General features: G+C 41.4%; 1 protein-coding gene across 11 annotated transcripts in view; it reads left to right on the plus strand.

Moving 5' to 3' along the window:
• LOC103063563 (monocarboxylate transporter 12) overlaps positions 1-26,060 on the plus strand; it is a 52,828-nt gene that overhangs the window by 18,170 nt on the left and 8,598 nt on the right. For 4 of the 11 annotated variants that reach the window (XR_015793544.1, XM_088128946.1, XM_088128945.1 and 1 more), the window contains exons 2-7: positions 161-230; positions 13,952-13,974; positions 20,410-20,513; positions 21,398-21,541; positions 23,243-23,834; positions 25,518-25,777. Coding sequence is in view for 10 of the 11 variants with exons in the window: in XM_088128945.1 (XP_087985071.1) it covers positions 161-230; positions 13,952-13,974; positions 20,410-20,513; positions 21,398-21,541; positions 23,243-23,834; positions 25,518-25,777 (1,193 nt within the window). In the remaining variant the exon portion in view is untranslated. Of the gene's footprint in view, positions 1-160; positions 231-11,465; positions 11,507-13,951; positions 14,175-20,409; positions 20,514-20,697; positions 20,809-21,397; positions 21,542-23,242; positions 23,835-25,517; positions 25,778-26,060 lie in introns of those variants that run through there. The other 7 variants (XM_088128947.1, XM_088128948.1, XM_088128942.1 and 4 more) reach the window with 5 other exon arrangements.

The following is a 26,060-nucleotide window of genomic DNA, read 5'->3' on the forward strand; positions in this document are numbered from 1 at the left end:
TACTTGTAGGTTGCTGAGTTACTGATAATCCATTTTCCAAAGGCATCTTGGGGGTATGTGTGAGGATGGGAACCTTGACTGCATGATCAAAGCTGCATTCTTTTGTGTCCATTTCTATATAAATCCTTTTTAAAAAGATCTTATATTCATTTCTTTACAGAAGTGTCTTTCCATCTCTTTGCTTTGATCTGCAGATGAAGACCTATCTTGGCAGTCTTCAATTCTTTGAGGTAAAGATATTCGTTTTATTCCTTCTCTCACAAATTTTGCAATGTGGAACAATGCAGAGAAGCTAAATACTAATGTATTACGGTTTATAGCAGATATAACAAAATATACCAAAATGTACAGCTGTAGCTCTCTCAGTGCTATATTTAAGGCTGGACTTTTCTAGCCTGGGGCCCTCCAGCTGTTGGTGAGTATAGTGTCTACAAGTCCCAACAACACATAGTCACTTGAGGTCTGGGAATTATAGCACCAGGTTGAGGAAGACTGTTATATGAATATTGGGAATATTATCACATAATTAATTTTATTTTTATAATCCATTCAGACAGTTAAGAATATAAGCAGTGCCCTGCTGGATAGGATCTCTGACCCATGTCATCCATCAGTCTGTTCTCAGAGTGGCCAATCAACTGCACAAGGAAGTCCATTAGTCTCCCAGCAGATGGCTTTCAGAGGCAGTTACATTGCCATCAAGACTAATAGCCATTGCTTCCCATGACTTTCCTGAAGTTGTCCAACCTTTTTTTGAAGTTAGCTAAGCTTGTAGCCAGCACCACATCTCGTTGTTAACCCATATCTTCATTATTCCTTAGAAAAGTCATTTCACTAATCTGTGTGATTTAGCTAACAATTTCACAAGCTTTGCTGATTTGGCAGGAGGTAAATATGGAATAACAAGATTTTTGTGGCTGTTTTCAACCCAAGGTCAAGGACTCAAAGGATATTTAATAGGACTGTGCAGAGCTTCAGACTGGATTTGCAAAATTCAATTTTTACAGATTGGAGCACGCAAAAAACTAACTGCTGTAGTTGTCTGCACCTTATGAAAGCAGCTTTGTCTTTTTCTGGGATCATGGGATTTGCTTTCTGCAGCAGCATGATTCCAAGGAATGATAACAGCTGATGTAAGAGAACTCATATAGTCCAGTGCAGTACTTAAGGACCCAAAAACTGAATATAAGGCTCCTATTCAAAGTCATGCTTAGTGGTGGTAGATCTGTTTAAAAAACATCAACCCTACCTGGAATAAGTGTATGCCTCTGTGTGAAAAAATAAGTATCAAATAATGTAAGCAGGGTAATTTGCTTTAAATTGCCCAATAACCTTTTTTAATGCTAACAGTTATACAAATTGTTGTATTATAGGAAATACTAAGTATAAGGACTCTATAAATTAGGAGACTGTAAGCATAAAGGGTTCTTGATTTTTTCTGTAGCTTAAAACAATTGTAAAATTAATAGTCCTATACAACTGGGGGGGGGGGTTAGTTTTAAAATCAGTAAAAACAATGCCATACTGGAATACTACCCTAACTAACTTGGAATATAAAATAAGACTGATAATTTCTGAAAGAAAGCTTGTACCTAGCTGATTTTAGGTTTGGAGATTTTAGATTTGGAATTCTGGGAGTTGAAGTCCACATGTCTTAAAGTTGCTGAGGTTGAGAAACACTGTTCTAGAGTACCAGGACATAAACAACTCTTTGCTCATGTGTCCTTTGGTATATCATGCTTTCAATTTCCCTGTCCCCACCCCTTGGGGTTCTTGGACCTCTAAAACAGGGCAGGACAAAATATGGGCTCCATTTTTGCAGCCCTCCAAAAGTTCGTGCTGCCAAAATCCAAGTGACAAAACCTAAACATTTAAAATGTAGCAGTCATTCAACAGAAATGGCTGAACTGTTAATTGTTTCATTTGTTCCATGTCAAAAAAAGTTCTGCATTTCCGCCCTTCAGGGAGCCGTTAAAAATCACAGATACCACCTAGAAAAAACATTTCCACTTTCTTTGAAGACAGCTCTTTTTTCTGTTTTGCATCTGCCTTGTAGCAAATAAACAGATTATTCTTACTTTTGTTTGCATTGCTCATCTTGTTAAGTGATACCAAAGGGCAATATTTGATTTAAAGATTATCAAGGGGTATCTACTTTCACTGGGGTTAATGCAGTGAGATCTCCAAATGACCAGAGGATCCAGAACTTGCAGTTATTAGTATAAGACTAATACATTTATGATGGCATAAAGCTTCTATGGAATGGCACCAACTTCTTCACATGCAGGAAGGGTAATATATCAGTTGGAAGACTGGGTAACTTCACGATAATATTTTAGGACCCAGTTTCCCAACCTGATGCGCAGGAGCCCAATTACAACCTGTAAAGCATTATTTGACGTTCTCTAACTTCCTTGCCATCCTACTTTTCTTTTCTCCTTTCCTTTCCTTTCCTTTCCTTTCCTTTCCTTTCCTTTCCTTTCCTTTCCTTTCCTTTCCTTTCCTTTCCCTTTTCCTTTTCCTTTTCCTTTTCCTTTTCCTTTTCCTTTCCCTTTCCCTTTCCCTTTCCCTTTCCCTTTCCCTTCCCTTCCCTTCCCTTCCCTTCCCTTCCCTTCCCTTCCCTTCCCTTCCCTTCCCTTCCCCTTTCCCTTTCCCTTTCCCTTTCCCTTTCCCTTTCCCTTTCCCTTTTCCTTTTTCTTTTTCTTTTTCTTTTCTTGGGATCATTTAATTAAAAATGAATGAGAAACTACTGCAAAGCAAATCTGTCCTTAAGCATAATTGTATTTCTAGCAATGTCTTCTGATCTCACATACATACTCAAAATTCCAGATGTACCCATGTACCCAAAAGTATGAAGAGTTGGAACTTCAAATGAAAAGATGAAGAACACAATGATTCTAAAGCTTTTAAAAAACCCATTAATACAATATCTGTAAATCTAACAAACTTTCAAGAAGATAAAGAAGGATAAATTATTATTAAAATTGTAGCACAGTGGCATTGGGTTATCTTCTGCACAGTTAGATTAGGTACAAAACCTATATTAACAACCCTACTGCGGTGAAGGTGAAGTAGGAATGCTCTTCAAGTCTTTCCATTTCAGACTCATAAAATGGATGTTTTGATTTTACTATTTCAACCTACAGGAAAATGTCAAGCAGTTAAGTCACATAAAAGAAAGAGAGAAAATGGTTGGGAGAATGATGTCTGTGGAGTCCGTGGGGTTCTCTGAGCTTGGTTGTTTTCTTGCAAACGTTTTGTTACCCGGCTAGGTAACATGTTAACATGCTTCTATTAGAATGATATCTAGACAATGCAATAATATTATATATGGTTGTTCAACCAAATGGTCATACTCATTTGAGGAGACTTTAGAGAGTTTATGCAGTTGGTTTTTATAAAGAACAGGAAAATATTATCCATATAAAGTTGTTATTACCTATCCAAGGGCCACAAATGACTTCAGAGTGTGTTTCCAGAAGGGTGGCTCTGAATGCTGTTCATTCAAAAGACATTGAGCAGCTAGCTATTCCATCTTTCCTTGTTCAGTGGTTTTTCTGGGTAAGAAAAAAGATGGAAGAAGCAATATAGGAGGTGTTTACAAATGGAAGACAACATATTCTGCCAGCACTGGAAAATTTCAGGAATGAGTAAAGGTGATTTCCTCATAAAAAGTTGGCTGGAAGCACCTTTGGTCAGAAAATTGAAATAATATGTCATTTTGATTCTCAGATATATTTTCAGGGATCCCAGTATCAGTTTTGCCAAAAAAAAATTGCTGTTTGATCTTTGCAAACATTCTTAAAATTCTCCAGTTTAGATTCTACCCAAGAATCTTAGTGAGGAATTTGATTATGCAAATGTGTATGGCATGTATGATGTCATATGGTTGACAAATGTGTTAATAGCAAAGCTATAAAACTCATTTGTTTTGGGGCACTTTTCATATCAGGGCTGAGAATGCTTGGACTTTAAATCGCTTCACGGAAAGGCCTACTTCCAACTGGTTGTCCTTCAAATTTGTTGGAACCATGACTCCCAGGATACTGCCTGGGAATTCTGGGGACTGTAGTCCAAAGTTCTCAACACCTCTAAAGGGCAACAGGCTGGAGAAGATTGGCACAGACCATTTAAAAATATCAGAGACCTCATAGGATCTGGATCTTGTTACTCTATTGTACTTTCAGTGAAACATGAATCACCATAACTTGGAAAACAAATTACATAACTTGGAAAACAGACTCTCCTCCAAGACTTGTCTCCTCCCTCAAGGCAAGATTACCCAAAGGTATTGTAGAAGGTAAAGTTTATGGGCCTCCTATTGGTAACCACCTGCCACTATTTAACAAAAGTGTATCTCAGCACAAACCCTAAGGCTAAACTAAAATGGTTTGTTTGCTTTCTTTTCATGGAGATGCACATTGTGGAGATGTAGACAGTAAACAGGCATGACTCAGTGCATCTCTGTCTCAGAAGGAATGTAGGAACTGTCTCTCATAAAATTCCCCAAAGAACTCTGTCCAGTTCTGTGAGATCTCATCATTTCCCTACATGAACTGATTTTACCTAGAAATGGCCCAAACCATTTCCAAAATGGTCCAGGTGGGTGGAGGGAGTCAGGCTGAGGAAAGCAGAGATATCCTGAGGATGTTGCTATCTTTTTCGGCTGCTAACTGCAGGAGGATGCTGAGCAAGAGGTTTTTAAGGAAGTTTTCTCATCAAACTCTCTGCTCCCATCCCAACCTGGAAGAAACCTCAGGAAAATAGTTGGAAAGACCTTCTTCTAAATACAAGATGAATTCCTTGCCAAAGTCAAGCCTTTAAGCTTACTTTCCCTTTGAACCATTGCCAAAGAAATGGCTAAGATTATTTATCACGTAGTTTAAGTCATCATCTGTTCACTTGGGAATCTTTCACTCAAAGGTAGAGCAACCGTTCCTTGCTTTGAAGCAGTTACTTTTAAATAGGGCTTCTGGATCAGGCTGCAAAAATCCAGATGACCAATAAACAGCAAAGAGTGAGTCATCTGGATTTTTGCAGCCCTGATCCAGAAGCCCTACTTAAAAGTAACTCTGCTTCAGAGCAAGTAATATACAGTATGTTTAGGGCCTTTTTGACATATCAACTTTTCTGTGCATTCGAATGTTCAAAATCCTGTTAACAGAGGAACATGCACTGCTTTCTCCCTTTACAAACGGGCAGCAAATTGCACATATTATCACAACCCTCCAAGTGGCTTTTATTCATCAAAAATGGCAAATGAGTATTTTGAATCCGAAGCAACAGAGGAGCTAAAGCACAGATTTAAGATTATCTTTAAGGTTGCCCCTTGCTAATTTTTCTTTTTTTACTTAAGCAGTTAACTTCTGTACATTCAGTAGGTGCTAGGTTATTTTTTTGATGTAGCCGTTCACCAAACTGCATTTCTTGACTTTCTTTCAGGCAGCTGTGAAATATTGTAAACTGTTACACTACGTAATGATAACTTTGATGGATTTCAAACTTGTTGCAAGGCCCTTTTGCCCATATTCAGTATGAGGATAGTTAAAAAAAGAGGAAAAGTCTCCTTCAAGTTCAGCTTAACGGCTGGTGGCTTCATGGACAAGGACATTATTTTTCTTGGCAGCAACAGTGGTGTGCCAAAGCCGCCTCCCAAGATATTTTTTTTGACTTTCCAGTGTAACCTACCTTTCTGGAAGTCTCTCATCCAAGTACTCATTGAGCCTAATCGGGCAAAGTTGGCTAAGTCCAGCTACCCATACAGAAACATGGTTAATACTGCTCATACCAAAATGTTGCAAAAAGGTAAATGTAGATTTACAAAGAAATTGTGTCTAAGAGTAATGTATAAAATGTCAAGATTCTGCAAAAGCTAGTCCTTCTAAGATCAGATGTTGAATACGAAAGCATTAATTCAAAAAACCTTTACCGATATGCACAAAGAATTGTGTAATGTATGAGCTTGGTGGACTGCAGCAGGCTGTCTGTGATTGTCTTGGCAGGGTCATTAGCGGCATTTGCCAACTGCACTGCAGGTGAGAATGCCATGAGTTTTTTCCCCGCAGCATGAATATTTTGCCGAGTTAAAATACAATTGGCTAGTCCGTGAGGGGGGAGAAAACTATACTAGCCAAAATGTTTATGTTTTTAAGAAAGGAGGAAAACACGTGCTGCTTTCTCTTTGCTGGCCTCGTTCCCTGTGGCCTCTCTGTTTCTGAGCACTGCAGTTCACTGAGTCAACCCTCTTTTGCCACTCTTTTACTGACCTGTCGGTCAGTGAATGGAATGCCAGAAAGGGACAACAGAGTCCTGTCAGTGAAGAAGGGGACCTTCCAAGGAAAGAGGATGAGCTCCTCAACCAGCTGCACCAATCCTTCTAGCACCTCAGAAATCCCTGTAAGCAGTGCCAGCAAAGCTGCTCCATCTCACAAGAGCAAGTCAAGCGTCATTCTGCCCAAAAGAACCCAACATTTGCCAGGGTGTCCTGCCCAGCTTGGCTTGCCACAGAAGTCACGTGTGCCAGCTCTGCTAGCACTCCACAACATCCAAGGACTAAGGGCAGCAAAGCACCCAGCAAGTTTAAGTCAGTTGTCATTTATCGGCGTCATGGTAAGCTCAATGCCCCAGAAATGCAAATGGAAAAAACAAGAGCTTAGTTTTTAAGCAGTTTTTTAAGGTTTTTAATTTTCAAGTTGAGTCGGAAACTTTTGATAGTGGTTCAGCCAAACTTTGGCTCTTCCAAGGAGAGTTTGGTGGCGGTGGTGCTGTCCTTTACTTCACACTGCTACCTCTGCCTGTAAAGAACTGAGGAAGAATGCTTGAAAAACTTACTGTGTTGAAACCTGGACAGTACCAAGCCAAAATTAGAGGTGTCTTCTATAATCTCTACTGTTTTCATCCCATTCTACCCCGGAAGGAAGCAGCTGCAGGGTTTTAATGCTTCCCTACTATAGCACAGGGCTGAATCCTATTTCAAACAAATTGCAGGGTGGCCAATTGAATTGCTTTTCCCTCAAATTGCACACTCAGACTGGATCATTGTGCCTTCTTCGATTCTTAGATTTCTAACTGGAATTGAATCAGGACTGATTTGCAACCAGGGAATTTCTGGAGGTTAACTGCACACACACATGTGCACTCAGAGGTAATTTCCACAGGGATGGCCATCCAAATGAAGCCGTGGCTGATATCTTCCTCTTCCAGTCAAAGCACCCCTCCAAATGGTATGCACAGCCCTCGCAATCCCTAGCATTTCTCATTATTCTAGAAACCAATTCAGTTGTTGTTGTTGTTCAGTCGTTAAGTCGTGTCCGACTCTTCATGACCCCATGAACCATATCGCGTCAGCCCTTCCTGTCCTTCACTGCCTCCTTGAGTTTGCTCAATTTCATGCTCATTGCTTCAGTGATGCTATCTAACCATCTCATCCTCTGCTGTCCTCTTCTCCTTTTGCCTTCAATCTTTCCCAGCATCAGGGTCTTTTCCAAGGAGTCCTTTCTTCGCATTAGGTGACCAAAGTATCTGAGCTTGAGCTTCATTATCAATCCTTCCAATGAGCAATCAGAGTTGATTTCCTTTAAGATTGACTGGTTTGACCTCCTAGCAGTCCAGGGGACTCTTAAGAGTCTTCTCCAGCACCACAGTTCAAAGGCATAAATTCTTTGGTGCTCAGCCTTCTTTATGGTCCAGCTCTCACAGCCATACATTACCACTGGAAAAACCATAGCTTTGACTATGCGGATCTTTGTCAGCAAGGTGATATCTCTGCTTTTTAATATGCTATCTAGGTTTGCCATAGCTTTCCTCCCAAGGAGCAAGTGTCTTTAATTTCATGGCTGTAGTCTCCGTCTGCGGTGATCTTGGAGACCAAATAAATGAAGTCTCTTACTGCTTCCATTTCTACCCCTTCTATTTGCCAGGAATTGATGGGTCCGGATGCCATGATCTTAGTTTTTTTAATGTTGAGTTTCAAGCCAGCTTTCACACTCTCCTCTTTCACCCTCATCAAGAGGCTCTTTAGTTCTTCTTCACTTTCTGCCATTAGGGTGGTATCATCTGCATATCTGAGGTTGTTGATGTTTCTCCCTGCAATCCTAATTCCGGCTTGTGATTCTTTCAGCCTGGCATTTCTCATGATGTACTCTGCATATAGGTTAAATAAGCAGGGTGACAGTATACAGCCTTGTCGTACACCTTTCCCTATTTTGAACCAATCGGTTGTTCCATGACCGGTTCTAACTCTTGCTTCTTGGCCCGCATACAGATTTCTCAGGAGACAGGTAAGATGGTCTGTAACCCCCATCTCTTTAAGAATTTGCCACAGTTTGTTGTGGTCCACAGAATCGAAGGCTTTTGCATAGTCAATGAAGCAGAAGTAGATATTTTTCTGGAACTCTCGTGCTTTCTCCATGATCCAGCAAATGTTGGCAGTTTGATCTCTAGTTCCTCTGCCTCTTCGAAATCCAGCTTGTACATCTGGTAGTTCTCAGTTCACATACTGCTGAAGCCTAACTTGTAGGATTTTGAGCATAACCTTACTAGCATGTGAAATGAGTGCAGTTGTGCAATAGTTTGAGCATTCTTTGGCATTGCCCTTCTTTGGAATTGGAACGTAAACTGACCTTTCCCAATCCCGTGGCCACTTGCGTTTTCCAAGCTTGCTGGCATATTGAGTGCAGCACTTTAACAGCATCATCTTTTAGTATTTTAAATAACTCAGCTGGAATACTGTCATCTCCACTAGCTTTGTTGTTAGTAATGCTTCCTAAGGCCCACTTGACTTCACTCTCTAGGATGTCTGGCTCAAGGTCAGTGACCACACCATCATGGACATCAGGGACATTAAGATCTCTCTTGTATAGTTCTTCTGTGTATTCTTGCCACCTCTTCTTAATCTCTTCTGCTTCTGTTAGGTCTCTGCCTTTTTTGTCCTGTATCATGCCCATCTTTGCACTAAATGTTCCTTTGATATCTCCAATTTTCTTGAAGAGATCTCTTCAAGATCTTCAAGATCTCTACCGATTCAGTAGATGTCTTTAAATCTCATGCCAGTGGCTGAGCTTCTCATCCTTATTTTCTTTTTGGCAGAAAATTGCACCACTGAAATGTAACCGTTTTGCTGCCTTATTTCAATGGAATGGTCTTGGAAAGCTTTGAAGGCCACACATGGGGGCAGGGGGCCCAGGAAGCATCAGAATAGATCTGTGTTGCCCAGCCAAATATCAAGCATATCTCAAAGCACTGTCAATAAGGGATCCTCTGGGTAGAATCCAAGGATCCAGTCAAACATTTACAGCTGAAAAATGTTTTTTATGGGTGCTGTGAGCAGGCATTGCCTAGTTATAGAGTCTGTTACATTCTCCCTTTTTAAGTTCATATCGTCCCCATCTTGCATAAGCAATGCAGCTGCTGAACAAACAGCAGCAGTCAGGGGAGGTTGTCTGTTTGTTTATTGTATATTCATCTGTTTTCTGCCGCTTCAAAGGTTTGCGTGGTGTCTGTGATGTGGAGTGTACACGCTGTCTCTCCTTCCTTTTTCCCATTCTTGAGTCCTGTTTTATATTTTACTGAGTTGTAGCTGGAGCAGATCGGTGACCTCCCAGGTGTTACACTTTTTATAAAGTAAATTAAAAGTACAGTATCTAAAAATGAAAATAGCAAGTTGAAAGATAAAATAAAATAGAGTAAAACAGAGAGCATAGACTCAGAGCTCCTCAACCATCGCCATCTTGAGGCCACTTCCCCTTTTTTATAGGCTGGTAGCTCAGATGTGGTAAAGGCCATAATGCAAATTAATTACCAACCTGTGGCCTGGTTGTGTAGGAAGCTCTTATATTGGTGTTGGACAATCCTAGCATTTCCTTGGTAGTTATGATGTAAGACTGTCTTAGATTAGTGCTAGTTAGAGACGGTGACTTGAAGATTTCTCTGAAGTTACTTCTGATGGTTTACAGAGAAATGGCCTCAGCCCCTCATCCAAGTGGCATCAGATGACATTTGATGGGTCAGCCTGTGATTCTTGTCAGCATGAATATTGTGCGTACAATAGCTGGTTAGACTGCAGCTGGGCCACTTGAAGTTCCTCTCCAAGAAAAACGGAATCACATCCCAGACAGTTTTTCTTACTTGTTTAAAATCTTAATTCAGAAGGTTGTGGGGCGGGGGCCCACATAGCTTTCAACAGAACAGTGAGCAGTTAGGATAATTGCTCTATCTAAAGGATTTTCTCCATTTGCTGTGTCCATAGGGGTGATTTAAAAAGTCAAAATGGCAGTCACAACCATACACTCAAAGCCCCACCCCCTTTTTTATATGCATGTCTGGTTTGGCTGCCATCTTGACTTTTTTGGATTACCCCCCCCCTCCATTGTGGACACCCCCTGAGCTTGCAAGAGTATATTTTGAAAGAAGAGATACCAGACTTCAAGTCTGCCAAGGATGAAGTCCTCTGCTTGGGAAATTGGTTTGCTTGTTCTGAGATGTATTTTAGTTACTTCTAATGGGCACATTCAGATCATTTCAGTAGAATGAGAAGGTTTTTATCAGCTTATCATACCTTTTCCTGTAAAATTCTGGGGGATGCAATTTTGTGAGTGTATGAGAATATATTCTAATCTAATCCCCTTTCTCTGGACATAAGTAACCATGACATCAGATAGACTACATGTGTACAATATATTAAAGAGGATCAACACTTCATTTTGTTTCCAATGCAGATCAATGTCTCCATGAAATTTCCGGGGGTGATCTGGAGACTAGGAGCTGATGATACCCATACTCATTTGTCTATATTTTCTTCAGAAAATGGTGGGGTTCCCCTGAATACCTGCCTGCAGACAGGAATGGATTAGATTAGGGATAATAAATGGACAGGGGACGGGGTGGTGCAGCAGCTTAATGACGCTGAAAGTTGCCGGCCAGAAATGGTCGACGCTTCAGCGGTTCGAGTCCAGCCTTCGCGTTAACAGGGTGAGCTCCTGTTTCCTCCCCAGTTCCTGTCAACCCAACAGTTTGAAAACTCATGTGAGTAGATACGTACTCTCACTCCAGTGGGAGGAAAAATGCTGGCAGCACCTTGCAAAAGGAGTTGGGAGCAGTTGCCGGTAAGCGCGAAAAACCATGCGCGCCCGAAAAGGGCGCAAAGCAATGGAAACCCCGCCTCCTGCACTCGCCAGCTGGGCTCTGCTCTAAGAAGGAGGCACTGGCAAACCACTTCCGAAACACTTTGCCTTGAAAACTGCAAGGACTCGTCCAAGCAGTCACTGCAGAGTTGGTAACGACTGAGTGCAGATTAAAAAAAAAATAAAAAAAAATAAATGGACACTGAATCCAGATAAGATGGAGGTGTCCCTTGTGAACAACTTCAAAGTTGTGGTAGATCTGACTGTTCTGAATGGGCTTGAAGGAGGAGGTATGCATTTTTTAAGTATTTCTGGATCCAGATCAGTCTCTCTCTGATTTCCTAGATTAAAGAAATGGCCAGGAACACCTTTGATCACCTTTGCTGGTATGTCAACAGCATTCCTTTCTGAAAAAGAATGACGTTAAAGCTATGATGCGCATGCTGGTATGTGCCAGGCTAGAGCTCTACATGGGGCTATGTTTGACTCTTACCTGGGAACTTCAGTTGATACAAAACCTAGCAGCCAGGTTGGTTTCAGGAAGGATGCAAAGAGGCCATACGATGCCTGTGCTTACAGCCTGCATTGGCTGCCAACTGGCTGGTAAATATAACATACTGGTCATTATCTTTAAGCCCTCTACTGCTTAGGTTCAGGTTATTGAAGAAAAGATATGAACTTCCATGCTTACTGAGAGTATCTGTGGACCTACAGTTATGGTTACCTGGAGCTCATCTGACAATGCCTGGAGATCAGTCTTTCCTGCTGCCATCCAAGCTCACCCAAGTGGCACAGTATTTTCATTAGCTTTTAAAAAGGCCATTAAAAGGCAACTTTTCATACAGGGTTTTAACCCTGATTTTAACTCTTGATTTTAGTTCATTCTACTTTTTTTACTTGTTTGTTTTAATTGCACTTTTCACTGTCTTTTAAAATTGTGACTTTAAATTTGTTTTTTTTTTTGTTTTGTTTTGGTTAACCACTGAGATTTAGTAGTTGGTATTACGCCAAGTCAAACTGATCAGTAAAATCAAATCAGACAATTTAGCTTACTGTAGGGACTCTTGATTTCTCTAGATAATACAGGTGAAACTCGAAAAATTAGAATATCGTGCAAATGTTCATTTATGTCAGTAAGGCAACTCAAAAGGTGAAACCAATATATGAGATAGATGCATTACATGCAAAGCGAGATATGTCAAGCCTTACTTTGGTATAATTGTGATGATTATGGCGTACAGCTTATGAAAACCCCAAATTCACAATCCCAAAAAATTAGAATATTACATGATATCAATAACACAAGGATTGGAAATAGAACAATATCGGACCTCTGCAAAGTATAAGCATGCATATGTACTCAGTAGTTGGTTTGGGCCCCTTTTGCAGCAATGACTGCCGCAATGCGGCGTGGCATGGATGCTATCAGCCTGTGGCACTGCTGAGGTGTTATGGAAGACCAGGATGCTTCAATAGCGGCCTTCAGCTCCGCTGCATTGTTCGGTCTCATGTCCCTCATCTTTCTCTTGGCAATGCGAGGTCAGGCGAGTTTGCTGGCCAATCAAGCACAGTAATCCCATGGTCACTGAACCAGGTTTTGGTACTTTTGGCAGTGTGGGCAGGTGCCAAGTCCTTCTGGAAAATGAAGTCAGCATCCCCATAAAGCTCGTCTGCGGAAGGAAGCATGAAGTGCTCCAAAATCTCCTGGTAGATGGCTGCATTGACCCTGGACTTAATGAAGCACAGTGGACCAACACCAGCAGATGACATGGCTCCCCAAATCAACACAGACTGTGGAAACTTCACACTGGACTTCAAGCATTGTGCATTGTGTGCCTCTCCATTCTTCCTCCAGACTCTGGGTCCTTGGTTCCCAAATGAGATGCAGAAGTTGCTCTCATCAGAAAAGAGGACTTTGGCCCACTGGGCAACAGACCAGTTCTTTTTTTCTGTAGCCCAGGTAAGACACTTCTGACGTTGTTTGTTGTTCAGGAGCGGCTTGACAAGAGGAATACGACATTTGAAGCCCATGTCCAGGATCCGTCTGTGTGTGGTGGCTCTTGATGTACTAACTCCAGCCTCAGTCCACTCCTTGTGAAAGTCCCCAACACTTTTGAACGGCCTTTTCCTGACCATCCTCTCCAGGCTGCGGTCATCCCTGCTGCTTGTGCACCTTTTTCTTCCACACTTTTCCCTTCCACATAACCTTCTATTGATGTGCTTTGCTACAGCACTTTGGGAACATCCAACTTCTTTTGCAATTACCTTTTGGGGCTTTCCCTCCTTATGGAGGGTGTCAGTGATGGTTTTCTGCACAATTGTCAGGTCAGCAGTCTTTCCCATGCTTGTGATTCCTACTGAATCAGCCTGAGATACCATTTCAAGGCTCAGGAACCCTTTGCAGGTGTTATGGATTCATTAGCTGATTAGAGTGGGACACTTTGAGCCTAGAATATTGAACCTTTTCACACTATTCTAATTTTCTGAGATTGTGAATTTGGGGTTTTCATAAGCTGTACGCCATAATCATCACAATTATACCAAAGTAAGGCTTGACATATCTCGCTTTGCATGTAATGCGTCTATCTCATATATTGGTTTCACCTTTTGAGTTGCCTTACTGACATAAATGAACATTTACACGATATTCTAATTTTTCGAGTTTCACCTGTATGTTCCAACGACGTGTAGAATTTGCCTCCTGCAGTCCTCAGAGCGAAACGTACACCATAACTTTTGATGACAGAGCAGTACATCTGTTAAATCATTTGATAACACTTTTTAGAGAACAAAATATGGCTTGCTTTGATCTTTCTTTCTTTTTGTTTCAGATGTTGAATAATCCTTGCATCAGGTAACATTCCCTGCACATTCTGCCTGTCAACTGGCAGTCGTCTTTACAGATTTACTCTGGTTTAAAAAGCGGTAATTCGTCATCATAGCTATGGCTGCAGCAAGGAAAGGTTCAAGTACCTCCCCTCCCGATGGCGGATGGGGGTGGGTGATTGTGATTGGCTGCTTCCTTGTTACGATCTGCACTCGAGCTGTGACCAGGTAACACTCGTTGCATGTGAGACTTTGCCCTATGTTACTAATGTCCCTTGCTTAAAAGTAGCAGGAGACGATTTCTAATGGCCAGGATGAAAACAAGCAGAGGTGGGCACTGGTGGCCCTTGCTTTCGTCTTCTGCAGCCTTTGGCCTAATTTCAAAAGCCCTTTGCAAACTATTCATTGAGACTTTTGGAAAAAGGTGTCTGCCCTCTCTCTGCAGCCTGCGGTGCAAGAGGGAAGGAAGAAAAGGAAAGGAAAGGGAGCAGAAAAAGAGAAAGCAAAGGAGGTATCAGGGAAAGAAAAAGAGGAGTGTCAGAAAAATGCTGAATTTGGCCTGCCCATTGCCATGAAAGCAATGTGGCTCCAACATTTCTTGCAGAAATGTGATCCTTGATAGAAAAAGGATTGCCCATCCTCAGTCAAGAAGATCTTAGATACTTCCAACATCATTCTATAATGATATCTGGACACTTTTTCTGCAGCATATAAGAAGACCCGCTTGATACATAATTGCAAACCAAAGTGAAATCAAAACATGGAAGCCCACCCACCCCAAGTCTTGAAAAAGTACCATATTTTCCCTTATTGTCAGGAAACCATTGATGGGTGGCCTTCTTTGGAACTGTGTACAACTACAACTGTGATAGACGATTGACCTCTTCCTAGCTTTCACCTGGTTTACCTAACAACCTCTCCTCTGCACAATTAGAAGAATAAAGTACATGACAAAGCTGTTCTTTGTGATTCTAAAAGGCAATAGCAACATTTTGATTAAATCTTGGCTGTAATCAATTCAGAGTATGTTGAGCACAGGATATTGTTTGCCCCTATAGTTGAAGTCAGACTCAGTGTCTTCAAAAACAGTTCTGTCTCTAATCAGGGCTGCGTAAGGCATTTGGACACCTAAAAATGTATTTTGCAACATTCTTCCCAGGGGTGTTTGCAGGATGTGGTCAAACAAGTCAAGATGGCAGCTGTGATGGTACAATTGAAGCACCACTTGTTTCGTATGTGCAATCAGAGTTACACAGCTAAGCTATAATATTGTCTTTTTGACTTGAGCTTAGTGGATGTGAATTTACCCACAGCTTAACATTATGGATAGAAATCCTGGAGGATTGATAACTGGAGCAACAGGTTGAAGAAGAGTAGTCTTAACTCTCTGAAAACTGTGCCTTGTACTCTTCTTTGCAGAACTTCTCCAGACTGAATTGAAATATGTTCACCATATTTTAATGGGAAATACCCCTGAGAAAAATCTCTTCTTGATCAAGCATCATTGTTTACTTTCTTGTGTTTCTTCTTTTTGCTTTCCTGCATACTATCCACAGTTGCAATGTTCACATTTATTTATATAAGTAAATGAAATTCTGCCAATTTATGAACCATTTTTATTTTAACACCCCTTCCGGGTCTCTCCATGCTCCAACCGAAATCTGAAATGGCTCATCTCCTCTGGGTAGCAAAACTAGGCCTTGTCCACCAATCTTTCAGTCAGACAAGGCAGGTTCATGCAATTGTCACTAAAATGGGACTTGGGTGACCATTTCATTGCATAAAATATGTCTGGATAGACTTTGACCAACTGTAAAATTAATGAGAAGTCTTGTGGGTAGGAGGGAAGCAAAGTGTCCTTTTCATCTGAAAGATTCAGCAAATTGAAGGCTCCCTCTTACGGTTGTTAGTTTCTCTTCTAAAGAAATCTGTTTTCATTTTGATGGGTGAGATTCAAAGTAAGCTGGCAAGAACCTTGTCTGAATTTGTTAACATAGTACGGATTTGTATTATCTTCTTTACAGTACAATTACAACAACTGCATCTGTAAATGGCTCTCTCCCTGCTACTCACATACACACAACACAGACACAAACCCAAGATGGATGGAAAGCCCCTACCCAATATTTGGCACTGTTGGCTGGCTTACTATGATGGAAACAGTGAGAAGCGTAGGAGCAGATGTGATGCAGCATAGCTATATTAAACCTGGTGGTGGCGTGGCGGGGGTGCTCGCTCTAAATGAGCCTCCATACACCAACAAAACTGGCTGTCACAGAAAGACATGCCTGGGTTGTTTTTCAGAGATTCAAATACTTTGGTTAATGCTCTGTCATAATGAACAGGAATAAACAGTTCAATTAAACATGAGTTGCATACCTATGGGTCTCCTGGGAAAAGAGTTTTCAGTGATGATTGCAATTCTTCTAGAGGAATTGAAAACACAATCCTCTAGGCAGCTGCCCCTAACTAGGCCAATGAAATTAATGGCAAAACTGCCCCCTTTTAGATAGACATGCACATGTGCCCTTTAAAAGTGGAAAATAAGTGTTTTTAAGTCTCCAAGCCCTGAATATTGATATTACAAATATGTGTATAGATAAAATAGGAGTATAGAAAATTATTGAGAAATTAATGCTACCAGTGACTAAGGAAACCATAACTAAACATAAAAATATTGAACATACTTAACCAAAAAAAAAAATTGAGCCAACAGCAATAAACAAGAAAAAACTGACTTCCACAGAGAAGTAGTTCCCCATCTCAACCCCCTCCTCCTCCTCTTCCTCCATCCCCCCCCCAACTGTAAAACAAACAGGAAAAAAAATAAAGTTAACATCAGAGCATATGTAACAAGATTCAGCAGAGGGCAATGCTGGCCAGCCAAAGACAAAACAAATAACTTTTCCCATAACAAGGTAAGCCTTCCAATATGGCAACAGTTAGTCATTGCAGTGTCAGAAATGCTAATGCAGCATCAGGTCTGTAAAAACACTTGATCTGGTCAGAGATGGACAGGCAAAAAATACCAGAAAACAAGAAAAAATACTTAACAGATTTCTCTTGAGCCAGACCTGAAAAGAGTGTCTTCCTCAGAGAAATCACAGACTGAGGAAGACAGAGAAATCTTGCAATTTGTATTCCTTGTATTTCAGTGAAGAGATCTCATATGGCCTTCCTCAGAACCATATCACAACAATCCTGCAATATTTAACAATCAGAGGAGTACTCTTGGGAATCCCCAGCCATGATTTAACTTCATAAGAATCCTCTATTTTCAGGTTCACACCTGAAGACAATGAAAATGTGTCTTACACAGATTTTTCTAGTAAATCAGGCAAAGTTTCTGTGCTTTCTACATCTAGGAAGACCCCTTATCTTTATGTTTCTGCAGGTCAGGTCTCCTTGTAGTTTAGTCAAAGTTTTATCACACAGATCTAAATTCCTTCAGTTGTAGATTCTTCTGTTCAGCCTGGTTTCATGAGAATGATCAGTTATTGTCTTTACATTCTCCAGCTCTATTTGAAATTTGTTAATTTGAGCTTTCACTGTATTCATATCATCTCATAAAAAGATGATTCAATATCATGTTGTAATCCAGAGTGCTAATATTTTTATACAGTATGCCAATGTCTTTATAAACATTAACCATCTCAGAGAATAAATTGCCATAAGGTTACACACTGATTGCAATTTATTCATCATCTGGGGAGTCGATTCATTCTGAGAAGGATTCTCAGCCCCAGATTGAATTCAACCTGAAGATACTGGAGGCATTTCATCTTGAATTCCAAGAATCTCGGCAACAGGAACAGTTTCATCTTGAGGAATGACCATCAAGAGTAACTCTCCTATGGTGGAAGGGCTGTGTATTTCCTCCTTGGCTTTTTCCACCCTCATTTTATGAGGCATAATTAACACTTCTTCTCAAAAAGTACACAAAGACTGTCATGGCCCATGCTCAGGACTCAGATTCTGAATCTGACCCTGAAGAAGCTACTCCAGTTGAGCCTGTGGAATGTCAACCTCAGGAGACATAAAGCTGGGAATCATGTGAAGCTGATCACACACAGGCATCACCTGAGCAGCTGGAGAAGTCAGGTGAGGATGAGTAAGGCCTCTCAGCCCCTGCACCTGACAAGCAGAGAAGAGAGCAGAACAGCAAAGGTCTAACAGTCTTCTTGCCAAGCAAGGGAGTAATCTCCCCATTAGTGACAGCTGGCTGCAGCCTTATTTAAGAAGCAGCTCTGAGCCATGCTTTTTTTTTTTTATGGAAACAATATCTGACCTCCTGCATAACATTCCTGTAAATACCATTTGTACTGGAAGCCTTGGACCTCTGGATGGGCAACAACCCTGACCTGGCTCTTGGAACCCTGGATTTGGATTTGGACTATTCTTCTGCATGCTCCAATTTAGAAAGCAAACTCTTCAGGCAAGCCTCAGTTTTGTTTACATTCCTTTGTTTGCTGTTATCTCTTCAGCCTTGGAGTAAAATTGCTAAGCTCCATAAGCAACTGTGTGTGAGTGTACATGGCTGAAACTTGAAGCAGGACATTTAGCAAAGTACTTTAAAGGAGGGAGAGGAGAGGAAGAATTTAGATCTTTGTGCCACCAAAGTCAACTTTGAACATTTATCCTGTTAATAAGTGTTATAAGTGTGGCCTGTCAAGGATAAGGTAAGATACATTTCTCCTCCTTGTTCTTGACAAGAGCAGGTGGACATGTTGATAAGATACCCCTATTCTCTCTGTCCTTGGCGGAGATGAGCAGACATTATCAGCCTTTCCAGGTAGACCAGACTAGGAAACCAAGGCTATGTAGATCAGTACTATTTTTATTGTAAGGTTATAGTAACAGAATCTTATGAAGTCTGAATAGGCTTCCTCCCTTTCTCCCTTTATCTTCGTATGAACTACGGAGGGGCTTGTCTGAGACGTTTACTCACATTACTTTCTTGGCCTGGGCTCAGGCCCCTTTTGTCTGATCATTGCCGTGGTAACAGTTCTTCCTCCTATTCTTGAAGGCCATTCCCTCTGCCCTCTACAGACATATACAGGTATAATTGATTATTGTCTGTGATCTATGTAAACCAGTCAGAAGCCCCTCTAGAGGAGAATCTCTGTGTAGACCTAACCCGGGGGGCGGGGGGCTACACTTGCCAGCTTGAAGAAAGGGTCCACCTGCCATCACCCTCAGGGTTTCCTGACTGGCAGGGGGGGTGTAAGGTTCTTTGTCTCTCTGAGATCTTGTTAGCACTATACTCTCTGTAAGCTGTCTTTCATTGCTTCTTAAATATATTATACTCTTTGTAAGCTGTATTCTATTGTTTTTCCTTGTTTCTCATACTGCCTTGGAATAAAGCTTTAATTACCCATACTGCTGTGCTTATTGTCTCTGAATGCAAAAGTACCTGTAGCCGAAACAATATGCAGTCCTCAGAATCAAGCAGCTATTACATAGATTGACGTATTTGATGTTCAATTGCCAACTATTTTTCCTGTACTGATAACAATATTTTTTGGTGTCTGCTCAGTGCTCCACTTGAACACAGTGGCTACTGTGACATAATCATTTTCACGTGACCACTGGCCAATGTTTTGAGGGTAGAAGTTGTCCCCCTCCACTGTAGATTCCCCCATACTGAAAATACAATAATAATGTCTAAAGAGTGAGCATTGCTATTTTTTTGAAATATATTCCCCAATCCATAACATGCATAACTTTAATTTGTCAGATGGCAGGACTGGCACTTCCTGAATATAGAAAGATGAATTCTTTTCCCATTGCACTCCTCGTATTGCCCCAGTCTATTTTTGAGTTTATTTGGCCTGTTCTTATCATGGTTCTTCAGTCATACCAGACAATTCCATCTATTTATTTTGTACAATCATAACATTGAAAAAAAGCTCTCAAACTCTGCCCTCCCTGCTAATGACAGAAATCCACCAGCACTGCATAGTTTTGTCATTATACAAGCGAGCTCCATTCAGGCAAGCCTTTTGGTGCAGTGAACAGACCTGAACGGAGGCAATAGGAAAACTCTATTCCCCATCCGTACACATTCATGAGACTGCTTAAAACTGTATTTGCAAAGGTTCTGTCCAGTTGTTTTCTACGTAAGTATTTTAGTGGGCAGGAATCTGTTGCTCTTAAGTTTACCTGTGCTTGTTCAGTCTGTGTGAAAATAATTGCACTTAGGGAGAAGTTTGTTGCTGCTCTTATCTTGGTAGGATGGTTGATATGCAGACTGGATGTTACAGACATTGTAAACTGCAACATTAGCATGTTGAAGAGAGCATCTCCATATCTTTGAACATGGACATCTTTTTAGAGATTTTGGCTTAGTCCTGGCATTAGTAGGTCTTCGGTCACCTTCCATTTAATCTTTCACTGTGGTGGTATTTATCTGAAAGGCTTGTGATCGCATCCAATGAGATTTTGTTGTTTTTTTCTTTCCCAGATGTATCTCAATTTTTTTTGTGGAGTTCCAGACTTACTTTGCACAAGATTATGCCCGGACAGCTTGGATCCATTCCATTGTAGACTGTGCTACTATGTTATGTGGTAAGTATTTATATATTACCATGGTGAATGATGAGCTACTTTTAAGATGCAGTCCTCCATTGAGCACTGCACGTGTTTCTGCTGTGTTTTGTGCTACGTATATCTGCCTTATGCTTAGTCCCAAATAACTAGAAGCAAATGGACACAGTCCTTGATCTTGTCTAATTCAGCTTTCCTAACTCAGTGCCCTCCAGATTTGTTGGGATTTCAACTCCCAGAATTGTTAACTGGGAATTTGGGGAATTGCAGCCCTATTGCATCTGAAAGACACCAGGTTGGAGAAGGCTGATACAAGGTGAGTTATTCTGGAACTTAGAAGAACCTGCTTGCTTTCCTGATTGCAGTTAGACTTGTCTTTCCTCCAGGAACTCCGGTTTGGGAATCTGTAACTCCTTGCCCACTCTGTTTTTTCTTTATTTCTACATTAAATGAAGAGGGATTGGTTCAGAGTCACCCAATGAGCTGCATGGCTCTGGGGGAACCTAAATCTGGCTCTCCCCAGTTAGAGTCCAGCCATATAACCATGACACCCTACTGGTGTAGGGTTCTGCGGGTCACTTTGTCCATGTGAAACTAAAGCTTTGCCAGTGTCCTCCAGTCCCCTGAAACTAAACATCCTTTCTGAAAGATGCTCCTTTTTTTTTTCCTATTTATTTTACCTTAAACATAAACATCGTATTCTCCCCGCATCAGAATTTCATGAAAAAACAAAAACTCTTCTCCTTTGCAGGAACACAAAGAAAAATCAAAATTTGTTTTAAAAATCCATCAGAATGTAAAGGGGACAATTAAAATAGTTGATGCTTTGGCATGGCTTTAAATGAAAGTATCCTTTCTGGTATGAAGGCGTGTTCACTTCTCGCTGCATTTCTTTCCCTTCCAAGCTCCTCTGGGGAGTTTCATCAGCAATCATGTCTCTAGTCAAGTGGGTATCATGCTCGGAGGACTCCTTGCATCTGCTGGATTTATCCTGAGTTCCTTTGCCACAACTCTGGAGCATCTTTACCTTTCCTTGGGCATTCTTACAGGTATTGTTATTACTGGCACTGATATGATTGTCCGCACATTAGTGGGAGCTGTTCTGCTATTGTCTGCAGCCTACAATGCATGGGAGTGTAATCTTACGGTGCCACTCCTGTGCATTAACCTAGGAGACAATCAGACTGCATTCAGTAGAATTTACTCTGGAACGTATTTATTGAGGATTGCAGCCTGAGTACCTTTCTTATTTAGACATTTGAATTAGGCTGCTATAATTTCCCTGTTCTAGTTTGGGAATTGAGGAAGAGAGAATGTTTGTACAAAGCCATCCAGTGAGAGTTATATCCAAGAAAATTATCTTCTTTTCTTTAAAAAATCTTAAATTTATACAACTTAGTTGTGTCAGTATCATGTTTTTATCATTTGTCCTAGTGATCAAAAGCTTTAGTCAATGCTTATAGTATTACACTATTACTTTAATGGCACAGTTGTAATGTTACTCTTCAAAGCTTTGCTTTGCTGGTTGATTGCTCAAATAAAGAGATTTGAGTTGACATCCAAGCAAAAATTTAAAGAAAGTAAGAAGGCATTTTGTAGATCACTTTGAACAAAACCAGCAAAGAAACATCATGAAAAATTGAATAGAAGTAAAGTTAGATCTGGAAAACCATACTCACATTTGAGTGGTGGTGAAATCTTAATTTTGGCATAAAATTTAGGTTTGCTGTTTTTTATCTGGGTATATGTGCAGGGTTAACTTTCAATGGTTCATTGATTATATCTACATGTAGAATTAGCATCCTTTGCTGATTGTGTTGCCCAGAGTCTCATTCCCAATGAACTGAGTCATTCCTTTTCAAAACAAACCAAGAGCATCCCATTGTTCTGGTTCAAAATGAGACAGAAATGTTTATGCTAAAATTGCTGACTTATTAAAGCCTGCATTGTAGCTATAGTGATGTGAGCTGACTGCTTAGACCCCCGCCGTTTAATAACAATTTTGCAGAAATATTGCACTGAAATGCTGCCAAGAACTTGTTTGTGCAAGGAACAAAAACCCAGAGCTATGATGGATGTTTGATGTGTTGGGCCAACAATTCTACATCAACCTTTGTTGGAAGTGTCATCAGTAAATCCAATTGTTCTTTTTACTGATGGCGTTATAAAGTACCCATAGGGTACTTAATGGGATTTATTTTGAGAAATGAAATACCTATAGAACTCAAAAGCTTTAGGAGTGTTAATGATTGGTATCTTAGGGAAACAAATTAACAGAAGATAGGTGGAATGGTAGGTGCTGAGTGAAATATAAATGTGGCTCTTAACCTTAGGTGCAGTAGAGGAGGAGGAGAACCTGTTGCCTCCATGCTGGTTCTTAAGGGTAATGCTGGAAAAAATATGTGCAAACCAGTCTTGGCATTTCAACTCAGTGTCATACAGATATTTTAAAAGACAGGTTAATACAAAACAGGAAGGGAAATGTAGGAAAACAAACAAACCCCATGAAAGTGCCATGAATCAGGGTACCCACAACCACGGTTGAGCTTTTCATTCTGCTGTATGTACAAGTCACAGGTTCAAGCTAAGGTCATTGTTATGGCGTCTGCAAAAGGTGGGTTGCCGGCCGTATCCCACCCTCTTCCCCATCATGTAGATCCATGCAGTGTTTCACTGCTCATCCCCTCCTGATTGCTGCTGTTAATTTGCCTTCTGCTTGTTTGTGTACGTGTGTGATGTTCTCTTTCCAGGACTGGGGTTTGCCCTTTCATACTCCCCAGCCATAGCAATGGTGGGCAACTATTTTCACAAGAGGAAAGCCCTGGCATATGGAATCGCCATGTCAGGCTGTGGCATTGGGACCTTCCTCCTCGCTCCCGTGGTCCAGCTTCTCATTGAGCACTTTTCCTGGCGCGGCGCCTTGCTCATCCTGGGTGGTTTTGTTTTGAACCTTTGTGTCTGTGGTGCCTTAATGAGGCCAGTTGCAGGAAAAGAGGACCACAAGAACACGCTGGAATTCCCTGAGCAAGACTTTGAGCTGGAAGTGCAAAAGCCGGGCTTCAAGCAGTGGTCCTTCTGCTCCCCTGTGATCAAAATTTGGTCGCACAAGTGTGTGTGCCGCTGCTCGCAGCAGGAGTACAACTTTGCACTGATGCCAGACTTTGTGATGCTTGCAATCTCCATCTTATTCATGGCTTATGGCTGCAGTCCACTCTTTGTTTACCTAGTGCCTTACGCGTTAAGCGTCGGAGTCAGCCACCAACGGGCGGCTTTTCTCATGTCTGTCCTTGGGGTCATCAACATCGTTGGCAATATTACTTTTGGATGGCTCACAGATCAAAGGTAAATGTCAGAGGGCTGTGTGGGAGAAGGACAGGGTGCAAGACAATAAGCACTTGGATGCTCTCCTTGCATGCCAGTACTTGTTTTCAGAAGACATTTCCTTGTGATGCAGCCTTTGTCTTATTCTCAGGCCACGGTGGATGCAGCCTAGAGTCATCCTCAGCTGCTCTCATTCTATTGTCATGTTTTCCACCTTCTCCTGAGAGAAGCCTTAGGGTCTGAATTATCTATGAAGCATCTCTGCATAATGACCGTCACTCAGGCAACTTGAAAAGTGACTAATGCCTCATCCCACATCCCACCCATCCACCCTTGCCCAAGCTATCCTGCCACGCTTTAAGGAGCATGATTCACATTGGTCCCCCTCACTAAATGTTGCAATTAACTCCTTTTTGTTTTCCCTTGTTCCTATCCTATTATCTTTCTTTGAAGATTTGAACCTTCCTTCGGATGGGTGTGGACTTTATGTGTGCACACAGTCCCACAGCAGGCTGAAAGGGGGAGCAAGAGAGTCTGTTTCCCTGCAGTTCTTCCACAAATCAAATGTTCCCTTGGTCAAAGAAGGGGATGGCAGCTTCTGGAAGTAGTGACTTCACAGGGCTAATGGGTCCCCTGGCCAGGGACAGAAACCCGAGTGGGTTTCCCTTCTGAACAGTAGCCGTAAGTCAACTGGCAGTTGGAATAGGAAGTTGCCCTCGGTAGGAAGAAGGAAGCCCACCCTTTGTAATGACTTTTCCTCATGTAGTTGGAAAACTGGGAGCAGTTTTCCCCTCAGTAGCCAAGCTTGTCCAAGTCTAGAACGGGACATTAGAGACAAGCCTGGTTGCTTATCTCTTTTGGGTTGTGGGACCCTGACTTCGGAACACCCTCCTGAGGATGGTTACAAGAGTCTTGTTAGTGCTGGGGTTTTTATGAGCCTAGCCTTTTCAGACCTGTAAACTGCTATTGCTAGAATACTTTGCTTCTTTTAAACCATGTTGTGGGCCTCTCAGGGAGCCTTTCTGAGCTGAAAGATGGGATACCAAACACTTTGGTTCAGGCTTCTCCAGCCTGGCGTCCTCTGGAGAGAGGGGAGGGCAGGGGAGGAGAGGGGAGGAGAGGGGAAGAGACTTCATGTAATATTCCTGGTCAGCACTGAAAGTAGTAATTCTGAAAAGTGCCAACCCAACACAAATTGGGCAGGTTCCAGATCTGGGAATGCTATACCTAAACCACTACACCCAAACCCATTAAATTCATAAAGGAAAAATGAAAAATCAAGCAGCAACCAGGGAGTAAAGTGGGCAGGGCAGGAAAGGGATGGGATTTTTCCATGAGCTTTTCCACAAGAATAGTAGCATTTCCACAAGTTACAAGTCTGGAAAAAGGTTCCGAAAGCAACTTGAATTGGATTCCCAGAAAGGGATAAAGCAAGTAGATAATGTTTAATTTCTACTTGTACACAGTACACTTTAGTTTTAGCATATAACCTGAACAGCAGCTGTTGCTTTTTATTCGGATGAAGTGATAGCCAGGCTGGAGGAGAAAAAATCTGTATAGGCTCAAAGTCCAAAGATGGGAAAGAAGAACGAGAGATGGAACCACAAGACCAACAAAGAGCCTCCCTCATCCCCCCCTCCCGGAGAAAGAGGATCTTATGACAACTAACTCTCTCCTTCTTCCTTTTCTTGACCATCCCCTCAGGTGTTTGAAGAAATACCGTTACATTTGCTACCTCTTTGCAGTGGCAATGGATGGTCTCTGTTGCCTCTTCCTTCCAGTTCTCCAAAGCTTTCCCCTCCTGCTGCCTTTCTCTTTCATCTTTGGCTATTTTGATGGAGCCTACATCACTCTAATCCCGGTGGTGACAGCAGATGTCGTGGGGACCGCGTCCTTATCCTCCGCCCTTGGCATGGTCTACTTCCTTCACGCAATCCCTTACCTGATCAGCCCACCTGTTGCAGGTCAGTATGGAGGAGGGAATCAGACAATATACAGACTAGTCTATATACACCTGCAGAATATGGCTTCACTCAGTTCGTCTCTCTATTCCAGTTGTAACTAATGCACACTGATGATGGATAGAGTGGACACAAAGCTAACATTACATTTTTAAAAATCAGATCCACATTCATCTTTTTATTTTATATAAGATTGCATTTATTAAGTATAGGAACAATTTATTTCTCTCAAAGAATGGTTGATTAATATTCAGTCATCTGAATATAAACACATGCATTCTAATGC

The sequence above is a fragment of the Python bivittatus genome, unplaced genomic scaffold (assembly GCF_059951505.1).
Source record: "Python bivittatus isolate LINGU-HERP-01145 unplaced genomic scaffold, Pbiv_v1 ctg000780_np1212, whole genome shotgun sequence".
Taxonomy (NCBI): domain Eukaryota; kingdom Metazoa; phylum Chordata; class Lepidosauria; order Squamata; family Pythonidae; genus Python; species Python bivittatus.